Source organism: Canis aureus, chromosome 29 (genome assembly GCF_053574225.1).
Source record: "Canis aureus isolate CA01 chromosome 29, VMU_Caureus_v.1.0, whole genome shotgun sequence".
Taxonomy (NCBI): Eukaryota; Metazoa; Chordata; class Mammalia; order Carnivora; family Canidae; genus Canis; species Canis aureus.
Genome location: NC_135639.1, coordinates 17,564,403 through 17,577,055, shown reverse-complemented (window position 1 = coordinate 17,577,055; position 12,653 = coordinate 17,564,403). Strand labels below are relative to the sequence as shown.

General features: G+C 37.1%; 1 protein-coding gene across 8 annotated transcripts in view; it reads left to right on the top strand.

Annotated features, from left to right (window-relative positions):
* The window catches only part of VTI1A (vesicle transport through interaction with t-SNAREs 1A), a 358,072-nt gene that overhangs the window by 198,404 nt on the left and 147,015 nt on the right, over window positions 1–12,653 (top strand). For 4 of the 8 annotated variants that reach the window (XM_077877617.1, XM_077877618.1, XM_077877619.1 and 1 more), the window contains 2 exons: window positions 6,665–6,735; window positions 7,393–7,454. In XM_077877617.1, the coding sequence (XP_077733743.1) occupies window positions 6,665–6,735; window positions 7,393–7,454 (133 nt within the window). Of the gene's footprint in view, window positions 1–6,664; window positions 6,736–7,392; window positions 7,466–8,522; window positions 9,103–12,653 lie in introns of those variants that run through there. The other 4 variants (XM_077877623.1, XM_077877622.1, XM_077877625.1 and 1 more) reach the window with 2 other exon arrangements.

The window sequence follows — 12,653 nt, the reverse complement described above, 5'->3', positions numbered from 1 at the left end:
CCCTCATACTTATCATTATACATGTTTTTTTCTACCCTCTGGCTGCTTATAAGATTTTTTATTTATCTTTAGTTTCTAGAAATTTGATGATGATGTGACAAGGTGTGGTTGTCTTTGTATTTATCTTGCTCAGAGATTGTTCAGCAAGATTTATCTTGCTTGAACTACTTTGATCTATGGATTGACTTTTTTAAAACAAAGTTTGAAAAGTTTTGACTGTTATTTCTTCTATCCTGTTGTTTGTCTCTGGGAATCTCATTTTCTGGGAATCTAATTATATGTGTTTAAGACCACTTGTTATTATCTTTTGTTATTGTTAATGCTCTGTCCTTTTTTTTTTTTTTCAGACTTCATTTCCTCCTTTAGATAATTTCTATTAACCCATCTTCAAGTTCAAGGACTCTTTCTTGTGTACTAAATGATACTCTCTTGGGTCCATCCAGAAAACTGGTTTCAGAAGCTGTATTTTTTCATTCTCAAATTTCATTTGGTTCCTTTTTATTTTTTTTTTTAAGATTTTATTAATTTATTCATGGGAGACACAGAGAGAGAAAGAGAGGCAGAGACACAGGCAGAGGGAGAAGCAGACTCCATGTAGGGAGCCCAGCGTGGGACTCGATCCCTGGTGTCCAGGATCACACCCTGGGCTACAGGCGGCGCTAAACCGCTGCGCCACCAGGGCTGCCCTGGTTCCTTTTTAGAGTTTCCACTTCTTTCCTAAAAAACCCCTCTCTCCGCCTATTATGCTTATCTTTTCCAAGAAACTTTTTTTTTAAGATTTTATTTATTTATTCATGAGAGAGAGAGAGAGAAAGAGAGAGAGAGAGGCAGAGACAAGCAGAGGAAGCAGCAGGCTCCATGCAGGGAGCCTGAGGTGGGACTCGATGTGGGGTCTCCAAGATCACGCCCTGAGCTGAAGGCAGCGTTAAACCGCTGAGCCACCCAGGCTGCCCCCAAGAAATTTTTTAACACCAGTATGATACTTGTTTTCAAATCTTTATCTGCTAACTCTAATAAATAAGCCATCTGTTAGTCTACTTACATAGGCTATGTTTTCACTTTTTTATTCTCCTTCCCCCTCTATTTTTTTGCATGCCATGGAATGTGTGTAGTATTCTAGACACAGTGAAAAAGAACAGTAGTGTCTAAATTTATTTTTCTCTGAGAGCACTTTATCTTATATTTGATTAAGGGTGTGATCAGATTCGTTCCAAAATTAAGTGACTTGGCGTTAAGCTGAATCTCTAATTAGATTGGATTTATCTGAGATGAGTGCATCCTCAACCTGTGTCTTGGCTGCTTTTTTTTTTTTTTTTTTTTTAATATTATCAATACTTTATCTGGAGTGAATTGGTCTGTAGTTTTCCATGATTTGGGTTCATATTTGGGCTTAACTTTCCCAGTGTCTCAAAATATAAGCACCACAAGAATATGTAAGAATGTGTGATTTTTCTTTTTACTCACCAGCCCCTTCTCTACTGCCTCTTCCTTGGCAAATTTGGAGATTGAAGGAGAATTACCAGACCAAGCAATTTATTTTTATCTTTATAGCTCATCCAGATTTCATTCTGTCCTGTACACCTACATTTTTATAAGGTATTCTCTTCATCCTTGAGAAGTCTCTGAATGGCAGTCCTGTGCTTAACTGAGACATTCACCCTAGGTATGAACATTGCCATAGCTCCTTGCTCACACATGAGGTACTAGTTTCTCTCTAAAATCTATCAGAGCTTCCTTGCACACATCACACTTCTCCCACACAAGTTTTTCTTGTTTCTAGGAGAGTCATTTACATCTTTCTACATCCTAATTGAAAGCAGAAGTTCCTCACGTGTCTTGAATTGTCAAATAATGAAAGTTGGTGAAAGAACTATCTTTTCCATTGTTACTTTTCTAGGCGTCAGGAATTCAAAAGACTCCTCATATCTGAGTAACATCAATACTGTGGATAACCGGGCAGCCCGAGTGGCTCAGTGGTTTGGCGCTGACTTCGGCCCAGGGCATGATCCTGGAGACGCAGGATTGAGTCCCATGTCGGGCTCCGTGCATGGAGCCTGCTTCTCCCTCTGCCCTCTCTGTCTCTCAAGAATAAATAAATAAAATATTTTTAAAAAAATACTGTGGATAACCTACCCCCTCTCAGGCATGATACCAGAATCACCGTCTGAGAAGGTGTGCTAGATGCCAAAGAATGGCTTAACCAACCACTCCATGAGCTACTCCCTCCTGGGAAGGCTATGTGTGACTCTCTTTGCTTTCCGAAAGCAATACTTTTATTAGATTTGGTGGCCAGAAGTTCTGAAGTCAAGTCCAAAATTCAGTACTTCAAGTTAATAGGAAATATTACCTTGTATTTTTCAATTGTCACATTAGTGTTCTGCAGCATGCATATGAAAGCACATGCTTCAAAAAATAGCTCTTTTACAGTATTTCCATGCAGTCTTGCACTTCAGTGAAGTCACTATATGCACAATAGCTGGATAATTATGAATACCCTTTACCTGTTACTAAAATTGCTAATAAAGTTTTGAGTGCCAGAAAAAATAAACTTAGTTCATTAAAGAAGGCTCGACTGGATGTCTTCACTTTTTAAAATAATTCGCTGGGAACCACATCCTTAATAAGAGAGTTAAATTTAAGTGTGATGAAAAATATTTTTTTTTCTGGTGAGTGTACTATTTATAGCATAATGGCTACAATTTTTTTGATATTTTGAATTTATCAATGGAATGTTTTCTGATTAACCATATTTGAGGCTCCTTCCCTTTCAGTCATGTTTATATTATAACATGATGTGAGCCTCAGTCAGTTCTGCCTTCCTATGAAAAATATTTTAATCTACTCATCTCCAAAATACAAGCCCAATAATTATTTGTTAAAGTTCATCCATGTTGGCTTTATGATGGTTCAAGTGACATTATTATTTTGAATGAAGAGCAATGATGCTTTCCATGGTACAGGCTCCTTAAACTAAGTCTTATCTTTTGTGATGCCAGGCCAGTCCTTCAGGAAGTATCTTGCTGGATTTGTAGTTTCCTGCTTCTTCGCAAGAAAGTGTAGAATGCCTGGTATATATCTCCCAACCCCACCCCAAATATATTGAAAAGGAGAGGAAATGTTAGCCGAAATGCATTTTGCAGTTTGTAACCCTTTAATAAAGGGCCTTAGACCAAGGATATGATTCATTCTGGATAACGTGAAAACAAAAACTCAGTGAGTTTGAATGCTGTACTCCCAGGATAATTCCCAGGACCCCCGTGGGAAGGATAGAAGAAGAGCAGGAAGGAACTTTCCTTTCCAGGAATTCATTTGTCACGCTCACACTGACATGTAGAATTCCAGCATACAGCATCAGTTTTGATTTTCTTTTATGCTTTTCATTGTTTCTTGCTCTCAAGAAGATCCTCACAGTCAACAAGTGCAGTATTTATAAAATTTATGATTTCTCAAGTTATTTCAGTGGAGATAGCATGGCTGTTTCCCATTCTAAAGGCACTGTGAGTATTTAAAGAGCTAAAAACTCTGGACTGGGAGTATCACATACACTAGTTTAGACCTACAAGATTGTGTTTTTTCTTTATTGGAGTTTGGTGTGTGCTTACATCTTCAGTTAAATTATTCAAAAAAAGTAAACCTAAAAGTATTACTAATTTTTTAAATAAAATTATCCCTAAATATCTAATACTATTTTAAGGATAGTCTGTTTTTAAAAAATAATCCTTTTCAATTTTGTCTTGTTTTGTTTTGATTGGAGTAGGGGAACACATAATGAAAAAAACATACAGAACTTTGCATGAATTTTTCCTTTCATTCTAAGAGTGTGAGCATTTCTTATATGCTTGGCCTGGAGTTTGCTTTATTGGGGCATTAAAACTGAAGGTAGCAAGTAAGAAATGAAAAAAAGAATTCTGTTTCCAACAAATGGATGATATCTGCATATAAAGACCATGCACTCTTGGCAATATCTCTTCTCTTGCCAGATGCGTTAGGACTTCAGATGCTGAGATATTTCCCAAGAGACAAGGAGATTGAGGGAGTGATTTAACAACTCCTGGAAAGACCTGAGCTCTTTACTGCTTGTTCTATTGATTCCTTCAGTAGCAGACTATGGATCCATTCAGAATAGTTTTTCCCCTAGCAAACCTGTTAGAATTGTGGATCTGTTACCTGCATTCCAATGTTGACTTCTCCCGTGCCACACTGGATATGATTTGAGAGCAAGAGCAGATCACAAACCTTTCATGCACTTTATCTACTCCTTTCATGTACTTTATTTCAATCTCTCCTTGCTTCCTTCCACATTTACTGGAAACACGATGCTGGTGACAGGCAAAATGATAATCTATTTCCTATTTGTTTAAAATTATTTATTTTAATGCTTTTAATCTTGATAGGAGAAAATAATATAGAAGTGGTATTTTGCTGAAGTAATTAGAGTATTAATGGTGTCTCTAAATATTAGAGATTTTGAGCTAAAATGAATTAAGATTGCTTAATTATATTGCTTAAAGGAAGTCAGTGTGATACTTAACAGTGTGATAAAATTGAATATTGTAGTCCGTATGCAAAAAAGAAATATTCTACTCTAGTTGTTTTTTCCTTCTTCATTATTGGTATCATCTTCCACTTTTTTGGTGCCTCTACTGGGAGCCACATATCTTATCCAAATTATCTTTAGAATATATTTAATAGAATTAATAGAAAGCTAACATCTGTCTGAGAGATGATACTATACTAGGGAGGTACTCCACTGGAAAGAATTTTTGGAGTTTATATAGGTATCAAAAATACATTTATGCTATTGCATTTGAGCATTTTTTATTACTAGAATTTCTTTTATCATGAACGGAATATACAGTCCTTTTTCTGATATGCCATGAAAAACAAAGCATTTGCCCCTTTGGCTGCCAAATCTTCACTATTAGCACAAAAGTTCATGAATGCAGGGGCTTGATCTTCCTTACTGGCCATGTCCCCAACATATGATTTTTTACTAAGTGCATTGATTCCCATGTATTATGCAATTACATGCATTTGTATGGTATCCTATAGCTTTCAAAACATTTTTACTTAGGTTAATTTCATTTGACTATAGCAACAATTTTGTAAGAAAGGTAGGACAGATCTTTTATCTTGTGATACCCAGTTCCAGTGGGTTGTGGCAGACCTAGGATGGGAGGGGGCCCAATCCCCTAGGATGGGAGGAACAGTCCATTGGTTCTTAATATCATTCATCATCATTCAACAAATGCTTATTATTGCTATAGGCGAGTCACTGTGTTAAGTATTCTAACTGAATTATTTAACCTTTACCACAGCCCCTTGACATAGAATAATCTTCTTTCCATTTTAGAAGTAAAGAACTAAGGCAAAATGAAGCTAGGTAACATATGCAACGTCACACAGCCAGTAAGCGTCAGCACTGAGGATTAGGCTCACACAGTGTGAGTTCCCAATCTAAACTCTCAATATGGCCTAACCACTGCTCCACAGTTTTTAGGATGTCCCTCTGAAAAGTTTGTTGGTATACATCCATGAGCCAAATAACTACCATGGTGACTTCCTAATGATTTCATTAAATTATTTGCTATAGTAATAGATGCTTGTTTAGTGTTGCAATAAATTTATAAGCCAGAGATAGTTGTTGTATAGGTTGTAGGTAAAGAGACAATACAAAAAGAAAAAAAAAAAAAAAGAAATGTAGATACGTGGTAGTCAGATAGGTTGCCAGTATTACAAGTGTGTCAGATTTGTCATTCTTCTATTATAGAATAAGGTACCTCCCAGGTGATGGAGAATGAGTCTAAAAAAAAAATTTAATTCAAGGCAGCTGAATATTTGTCAGGTTAGGACATACCTAGAGTCTTGTAAAAGAAGGAGAGCCGACCAGTGCCAACCAAATGGGATGATCACGGCAGAGGAAAACCTCATCGGAACTCAGCAGCGTGCTTTTTAATGAATGTTCTAACCTGCCTATTCCTGTATAAATGGAAGTTCTGTTTGCAGCTTGAGCTTTCCTCAGCCATGTGTGAAGTGCACCTCATCCTGACTCAAGTATCCACAGCAGCTAAGAACACACTAACGGAACCCTTGCTCCAAGAGAGCAAAAGCCTAGAGAGAGTTCCACTAGCAATAAGCTGCAGTAGTTGAGATTCTGAGGACTGTGTATGGGACGAATACATTAAAATCAAAATTGTTCTAACTGGAGGTTTGCCTACATACGCAAAGCAGTGCAATAATAAAGTGGGGGAGGTAGAGTAGAATCATTAACATTAGTTGTAACCTGCAAAACCGAGACTAGATTCCTATGTAATGATAAAATTATTGGAAGACCATTGGACCTGGGCTTTTCATCTTGCATCTTGGCAGATAACAAATATGCTGAGGTGGCCTTCGGCAAGTCGTATCACCTCTCAATCATCACTGCCTTGTTGGTTATGTTCTATAGGTTGAATTGTAAATCCCATGTAATCATATCTAAGATATATAGGTAAATTTATTAAATACTTTAAAAATATTTTTTATGTATAAGAACTATGTGTCCGATATGTAATGTACACTTATTAAACATGAACTCTGTGCCACTGCCATCGTGGTACTCCTAGAGTTTGTTTCCACTTACACCAAAAGCCACCCTTCCTCACTCAAATTTCCTTTTCAATAGAGCAAATTGGCCAGGAGATGTTGGAAAACCTCAGTCATGACAGAGAAAAGATACAGCGTGCACGTGAACGAGTAAGTAAGAAGGGATACAAAATTCTTTTCATAAATTCGGTAAATGATAAGACATAAAACAAAAGGCCTCCAACACATCCATAGACAGTAGTGATGACATAGATGTAAGTGTGTATAAAAATGGCAAGGGTAGTTGAGGGATGTTGAGTAAGGGGAGAAGAAAAAGAGTGGAATGGAGAAAGAAGCTGACTCTTTCCCCATCCTTAAATGCCCCCAGGTAGATATTTTATTTAGCTCTATAACTGAGAAGGTCAGACTTTGGAGTATGTCAAGTCTTACAGAATGAAAGCTGTAAAGATAGTGATGTCTCATCCTCCCTCAGTTTACTTCATTTCCGTTCATATATCTAGGACTTCACACATTCAAAATTGGATTTTAATTACGAGATGTATATTCAGCATTGTCCGCCTAAGAGACATGCTTTTATCGCCGGTTCAAGTATCCAGTTTAATGCTCCTGGGATCATCTATTACATGTAATTTCTTAAATCTAAGAATTTTCAGAGATTGTGTAGGTGTCATGATGTATTTTAATGTATTTAAGTATCTATTATTAATTGGATTTCCATCCATGAAAAACAATTACTGCTTGCCAGCGCATTTGCAAAATGATCCAACTGCACGAAGTTTTGTTTTAACATTCCTTTTCTCCTCCTAGCTTCGGGAAACAGATGCTAACTTGGGGAAAAGCTCCAGGGTTCTGACAGGGATGTTGCGAAGGTAAGAGTAAGGTAGGGACCTATCTTCCTCTCTCTCCCTTTTTTGAAACGACGGTTTTCATCTAGTTGCAACTGGCCGTATTCCAGGCATGCAAGCCTCTGCTCTTAGTACCCTGGGTCAAGACCCTTTTGAAATAACAGAGCACTGATATTAACTCTTGTTTGGACAGAGACACATACTGAGTAGCTTAGATTAGAGAGAAGGTTTGAGCTAGGGGGGTTACCTCAAGCTATGGAAAAAATTAGGGTTAGACATGAAGTCTTTTTTCATAGCCTGAGGAAGTCCCCATGGCAGGAACAGACCGATTTTATTTTCTATTTCGATAGCCTCCTTCTTATAGAAGGAATGCGGGCCTGCGGGTATTAGCTGTGTTCTCTCTCTGTTGCCTTGTTTTCATTTTATTTCTTTAAGAGACGCTGTTTGGGGAAATATTTCAATTTTACATATATTTAAAGATGATTTTTAAAATTTAAATATTATCTAAAGAATCTGAATTCACATGTGCGAGCAAACAAATGTCAGTGTTTTATGTGCGTTAATTAACCTTTGACTGATGGAAGATATTTGGGAAAGTAAGTGAAAATAAATGAATGCCTGGGTAATACACTATATTCTGTATTTTTCAAGGGGGAAGTAAGAAATGTTTTCATTGTTCTGAAAATCAGAGCCATTTTTTACTTAGGATATCTAGCATGGTACTTTCTTACATTCAGTATCTACCAAATAAGATTATCATCTAGCATAACCTTCAGTTTGGGACTGTAGCTGGAAATGTGAATGAGGAATGTCAAGAATCGCCTCTAGAATAACTTAATTGGGATTTTACAGAAGAAATCTTTTAGCACTAATACTGTAGAGACAACTGTTTTAGAGTAAGGAAAATCATCTCTACTCAGGTATCTGTATATAATAATTTATTAGGAGTGTTTTTGCTGCATTAGCGATGGATGGCACAAGCAGTGGATAGTTACTTGGTCTCTATCAGGCTGATCAGTAGCGAGCCTGGAGTTCCTGCGACACCTCCAACTAACACTGACCTAACTCCACATGCCCCTGCTTTTCCTACAGGCACAGTGCCAATTCAGAACCATAAGACACCAAATTCTCTGCCTAAGAGTAATATGTAAATGATCTAGAAACACTCAAAATCCACACAGAAGTGGCAATTGAAAGGAATGCTTCAGTGCTTATAGACAATAAAAAAGGAAAAAAAAGGAAAAAAGTCCTCTATTGCTTCCCTGGGAGGGCCCCTGCGATGTGAGCTGTAACGAATATTCTGCATATGTCTCCATTTTGTCAAATCTCATTAAAGAGTCCTTCTGCTTTATGTCAATTGAGCTGTCCAGAAATCATTCATCATTTTTAGTGTAAAAAAAAATCATGCGGTTATTTAAATAATATCATATTAATGTTAAAGTTCAGCTGTCATTTAATGGTATGGCTTAATCAGATGTAGCATTTAGGAAAAATAGTTTGTTCGGGCTCTGCATGGCTTTCAGGTTGGCAGATTCAAATAAGGATTTATGAGTTTCTAAACCAATGTATTTCTGCCCATGTTTCTGCTTGATGTACCTCACCTTTTTGTGCAGGACACTGCAGACAGTTATTTCAACAAATAAAGCATCTCCTCATATTGTGTTTGAATAAATTTGCAAGTCATTTAGAGAGGGTGAAGCACAAACACTCCTGCAACCTTTGACTGGGCTTTCTGTAGGGCAATCGTACTAACGCGCCTGCTTCATAAGCCTACAGAGGGAAGTTACTCCGCTGAAATCTACTTGGGGTCCTCTTTGTAAACAGACTCAGTCAATCACTGACTCATTTCCTTTTGGGATCTGATGAGGGTATGAACAGAAATAAAAATCCCCAGGTGGACATCACCTTGCTATGGTGAGCCAAGGCTTAGGCCCTCTGGTGCATATTGGTGATTGTATTTTTTATAAGGCTCAACTGGGATCTTAGTATCAGCCAAGGTATCCAGATACTCTTAATCAGTGAGTCTCTGGGGAGTCACATGCAGGTGGTGGTTTTGTTCAGTTTCTAATTACTATCCCACATGACATACAATTATTATACAATTTATTTTGGACTTGGGAAAAGGCAAAAATATTTTATCAACTTCTTCACTTCATTGTTTTTATTATTCCCTGGAAAACCAGTCTCTAGAGAAACAGAGCCAGCTTTTATGTACCAAAGTCTTTAATTTAATGCTCTGATTTTGCTTCGTCTGTTATATCCCTCCTGTTCACATGGCATTCCCTTCCAGCACTGGTGAGATTTTTCTTTCAGGAAGAGAGTTCACATTCTCTTTCCAAAACTGCCTACCTACATCATGTGTCAATAATTGTGTCTGATTTAAGTTAAGGTATAGTATTGAACCACGCACCCATCTGTCACCTTCACAAATGAATTAAAAGAAATTAATATCCTCTTTGTGCAGCGTAGATGTTTACCTCCACGTGACATAAGCTTATTGAGTTTCATGATAGATTCTGTATGACTGAGAATATTCTACAATATACTAAACCGTGGAATGAATTTATTTAAAAGAAAGGTTGCTGATTATTTTTCATTTTTTAAATTCAAAGTGTTTTTAATTTTGTATATTGAACGACCCAGGATCGAGTCCCATGTCAGGCTCCTTGCATGGAGCCTGCTCCTCCCTCTGCCTGTGTCTCTGCCTTTCTCTCTCTCTCTCTCTCTGTCTCTCATGAATAAATAAATAAAATCTTAAAAAAAAAAAGAAATAGCATGCCATGGTCCCCTCATTTGGGTCATTTTATTTGTTTTGATTAGTCTGTTGTGAAGACAGGTGAAACTTGTGCCCTATCAGTACCAAAGTCTATGTATGAACCGACCTGATTATCTGTAAGACCAAAAGCAGATAGGGAAATAAAAATGAGCTAAGTAGGGGCACCTGGGTGGCTCAGTCCGTTAAGTGTCCAACTCTTGATTTTGGCTCAGGTCATGGTCTCAGGGTCGTGAGGTCAAGCCCTGCATCAGGCTCCACCCGAGGTGTGGAACCTGCTTAAGATTCTCCCTTGCTCTCTCCCCCTACCCCTACTCATGTGCTCTCTCTAAAAAAAATAGAAAGAAGAAAGTCCTGGGGGATTCCTAAAATTACCTAATTCTCAAGGAAGTTCTCGAAGATTCTCCAACTCCAGTGAATGCTTACTAGTCATTAAAAAGGGTGTGAGGAAAACAACCAATAGGAAATATCATTTAAATAGCTATAAAACCAATGTGTTTCAAAGGTTTAGAGATGCAGGAGATTATTTATAGATTCATAAATAAGCTCTGAAAGGAACTAAACATGCAAAAAAGAACTGGGGACATGTCCAGTTTAGTGAGATAGCCGTAGATGCAACCAAAATAAATAAATAAATAATTCTTTATGGAACCATACTATATTGCCAAGAGGAAGAAAGCAAAGGAGAAAATTGGCCCATTCGAAATTATAATGGGGAAACTTGACATCAAAACACAGATATTGCTAATTCCCTGGAAAGTAATTTTTCTTCTGTCTTGACAGAAGATGGAGAACTAGCTAGGGACAAACTACTCATTTCCTGACTCTGTGGACAGAGTTTGGAATAAAGTGCTATTCAGATAATAATGAAAATGGTCATGAAACAAATGGCCATTCATGTGGTGACTGGGGCCAAAGAAATGAATTTTTCATTGACTCTCACAAAATGTGATTATTACAACTGCTTGTCTTAAAGCATCACAAACAGCACTGAGCGGCTCACATGTTGCTCTTTGTATATTTGCGTGTGTTATATGCATGTTATTTCCTGTACAGCTGACTAGGAAGTCTTCTTAGAGTAGACAGAGCGGGCGGCCAGTGAAAATGAAAATAGAACTTTTCAAGATTTTCAGTCAGAAAACAAAAGACCTCATGATTCCTTTTTTTTTTTTTTTTACCTCTAAATGAATAATTTATCAGTAATGGTATATTTATTTCTAAAAGTATCTGAAGGATTTCCTAGGAATATAACAAAGTTATGATTTGAGATCTCCTCCGACATAAATTTGGAGGATGCGTTATGCTGGCTCATTGACTGCATATTAGGTGCTGGCAAAAGGCTTACGAAAAGAAACAGCATTTCTTTTAAAACAGCTTTTTCAAAACGTATTTTAACATCTCTTCCCATATGATTACCTTAATATCAAACAATTTCCTCTCTCCCACACACGACCTGTATGTGCCCCCACTGTTTTAAATCATTTTTTAAAAAATTTTTAATTAAAAAAAATCAGAATATTTCCTTCAAAAAGTGAATTCTTGTTTATCCTTCCAGCATGCATGTAGTAACTTGTTTAAGCAAGGAGCTGGTGAGAGGCCTTTGGTAACTGATCTATAAGATAAACAAACCAGATAGTATTAAAGGCAGCTGCCCTTGCTAGCACTATTCATAAGTTCTTATTTTATACTTGTATTTTTGTTACAGCTATCTCTGAGTCAGTCTGGGGAATAATTGCCACCTATCATTGCTATCACATTTTACATTTTAAACATGGTTTTGTTGCTTTGGTAGAATGACAGGTGAAACATCTAGAAAATTTAAATATACTGTCAAAATGATTTGCAAAAGTAAGGTATACCAGAAATACCAATGCAAGACTATTATAAGCCTTGGAAACACAAATATTTTTAGTAAACAAATGTATCTTAAAGAAATATGCTACAACTAGATTTTTTTTAATCTTTGAAAATTCTTGCTCCCCCCACCCCATCCTTTTGCTCAAGAAATACTTTATTGGGGGATCCCTGGGTGGCTCAGCGGTTTGGCACCTGCCTTCCACCCAGGGCGTGATCCTGGAGTCCCGGGATCAAGTCCCACATCAGGCTCCATGCATGGGCCTGCTTCTCCTCTGTCCGTGTCTCTGCCTGTCTCTCTGTGTGTCTCTCATGAATAAATAAAATCTTAAAAAAAAAAAAAGAAAGAAAGAAAAGAAACACTTTATTGTATTTTAATTATTCTTTTTACAATGTCTAAAAATTCGACAGTGGAGAGTTTTCAGGGCTTGTAAGAAAGATGTCCTTGAAAATATACTCAATTTTTATGCACTGAAAAGTATGTCTTACCTTGCAGTATCTTTAACATTTACATTTTCACTTTTCTTCCTTTTTTGCTTTTCTCTGTTTATCCCTGTTGTTCCCCCTTTCTTGGCCTGTTTTTACAAGCGTTGAAC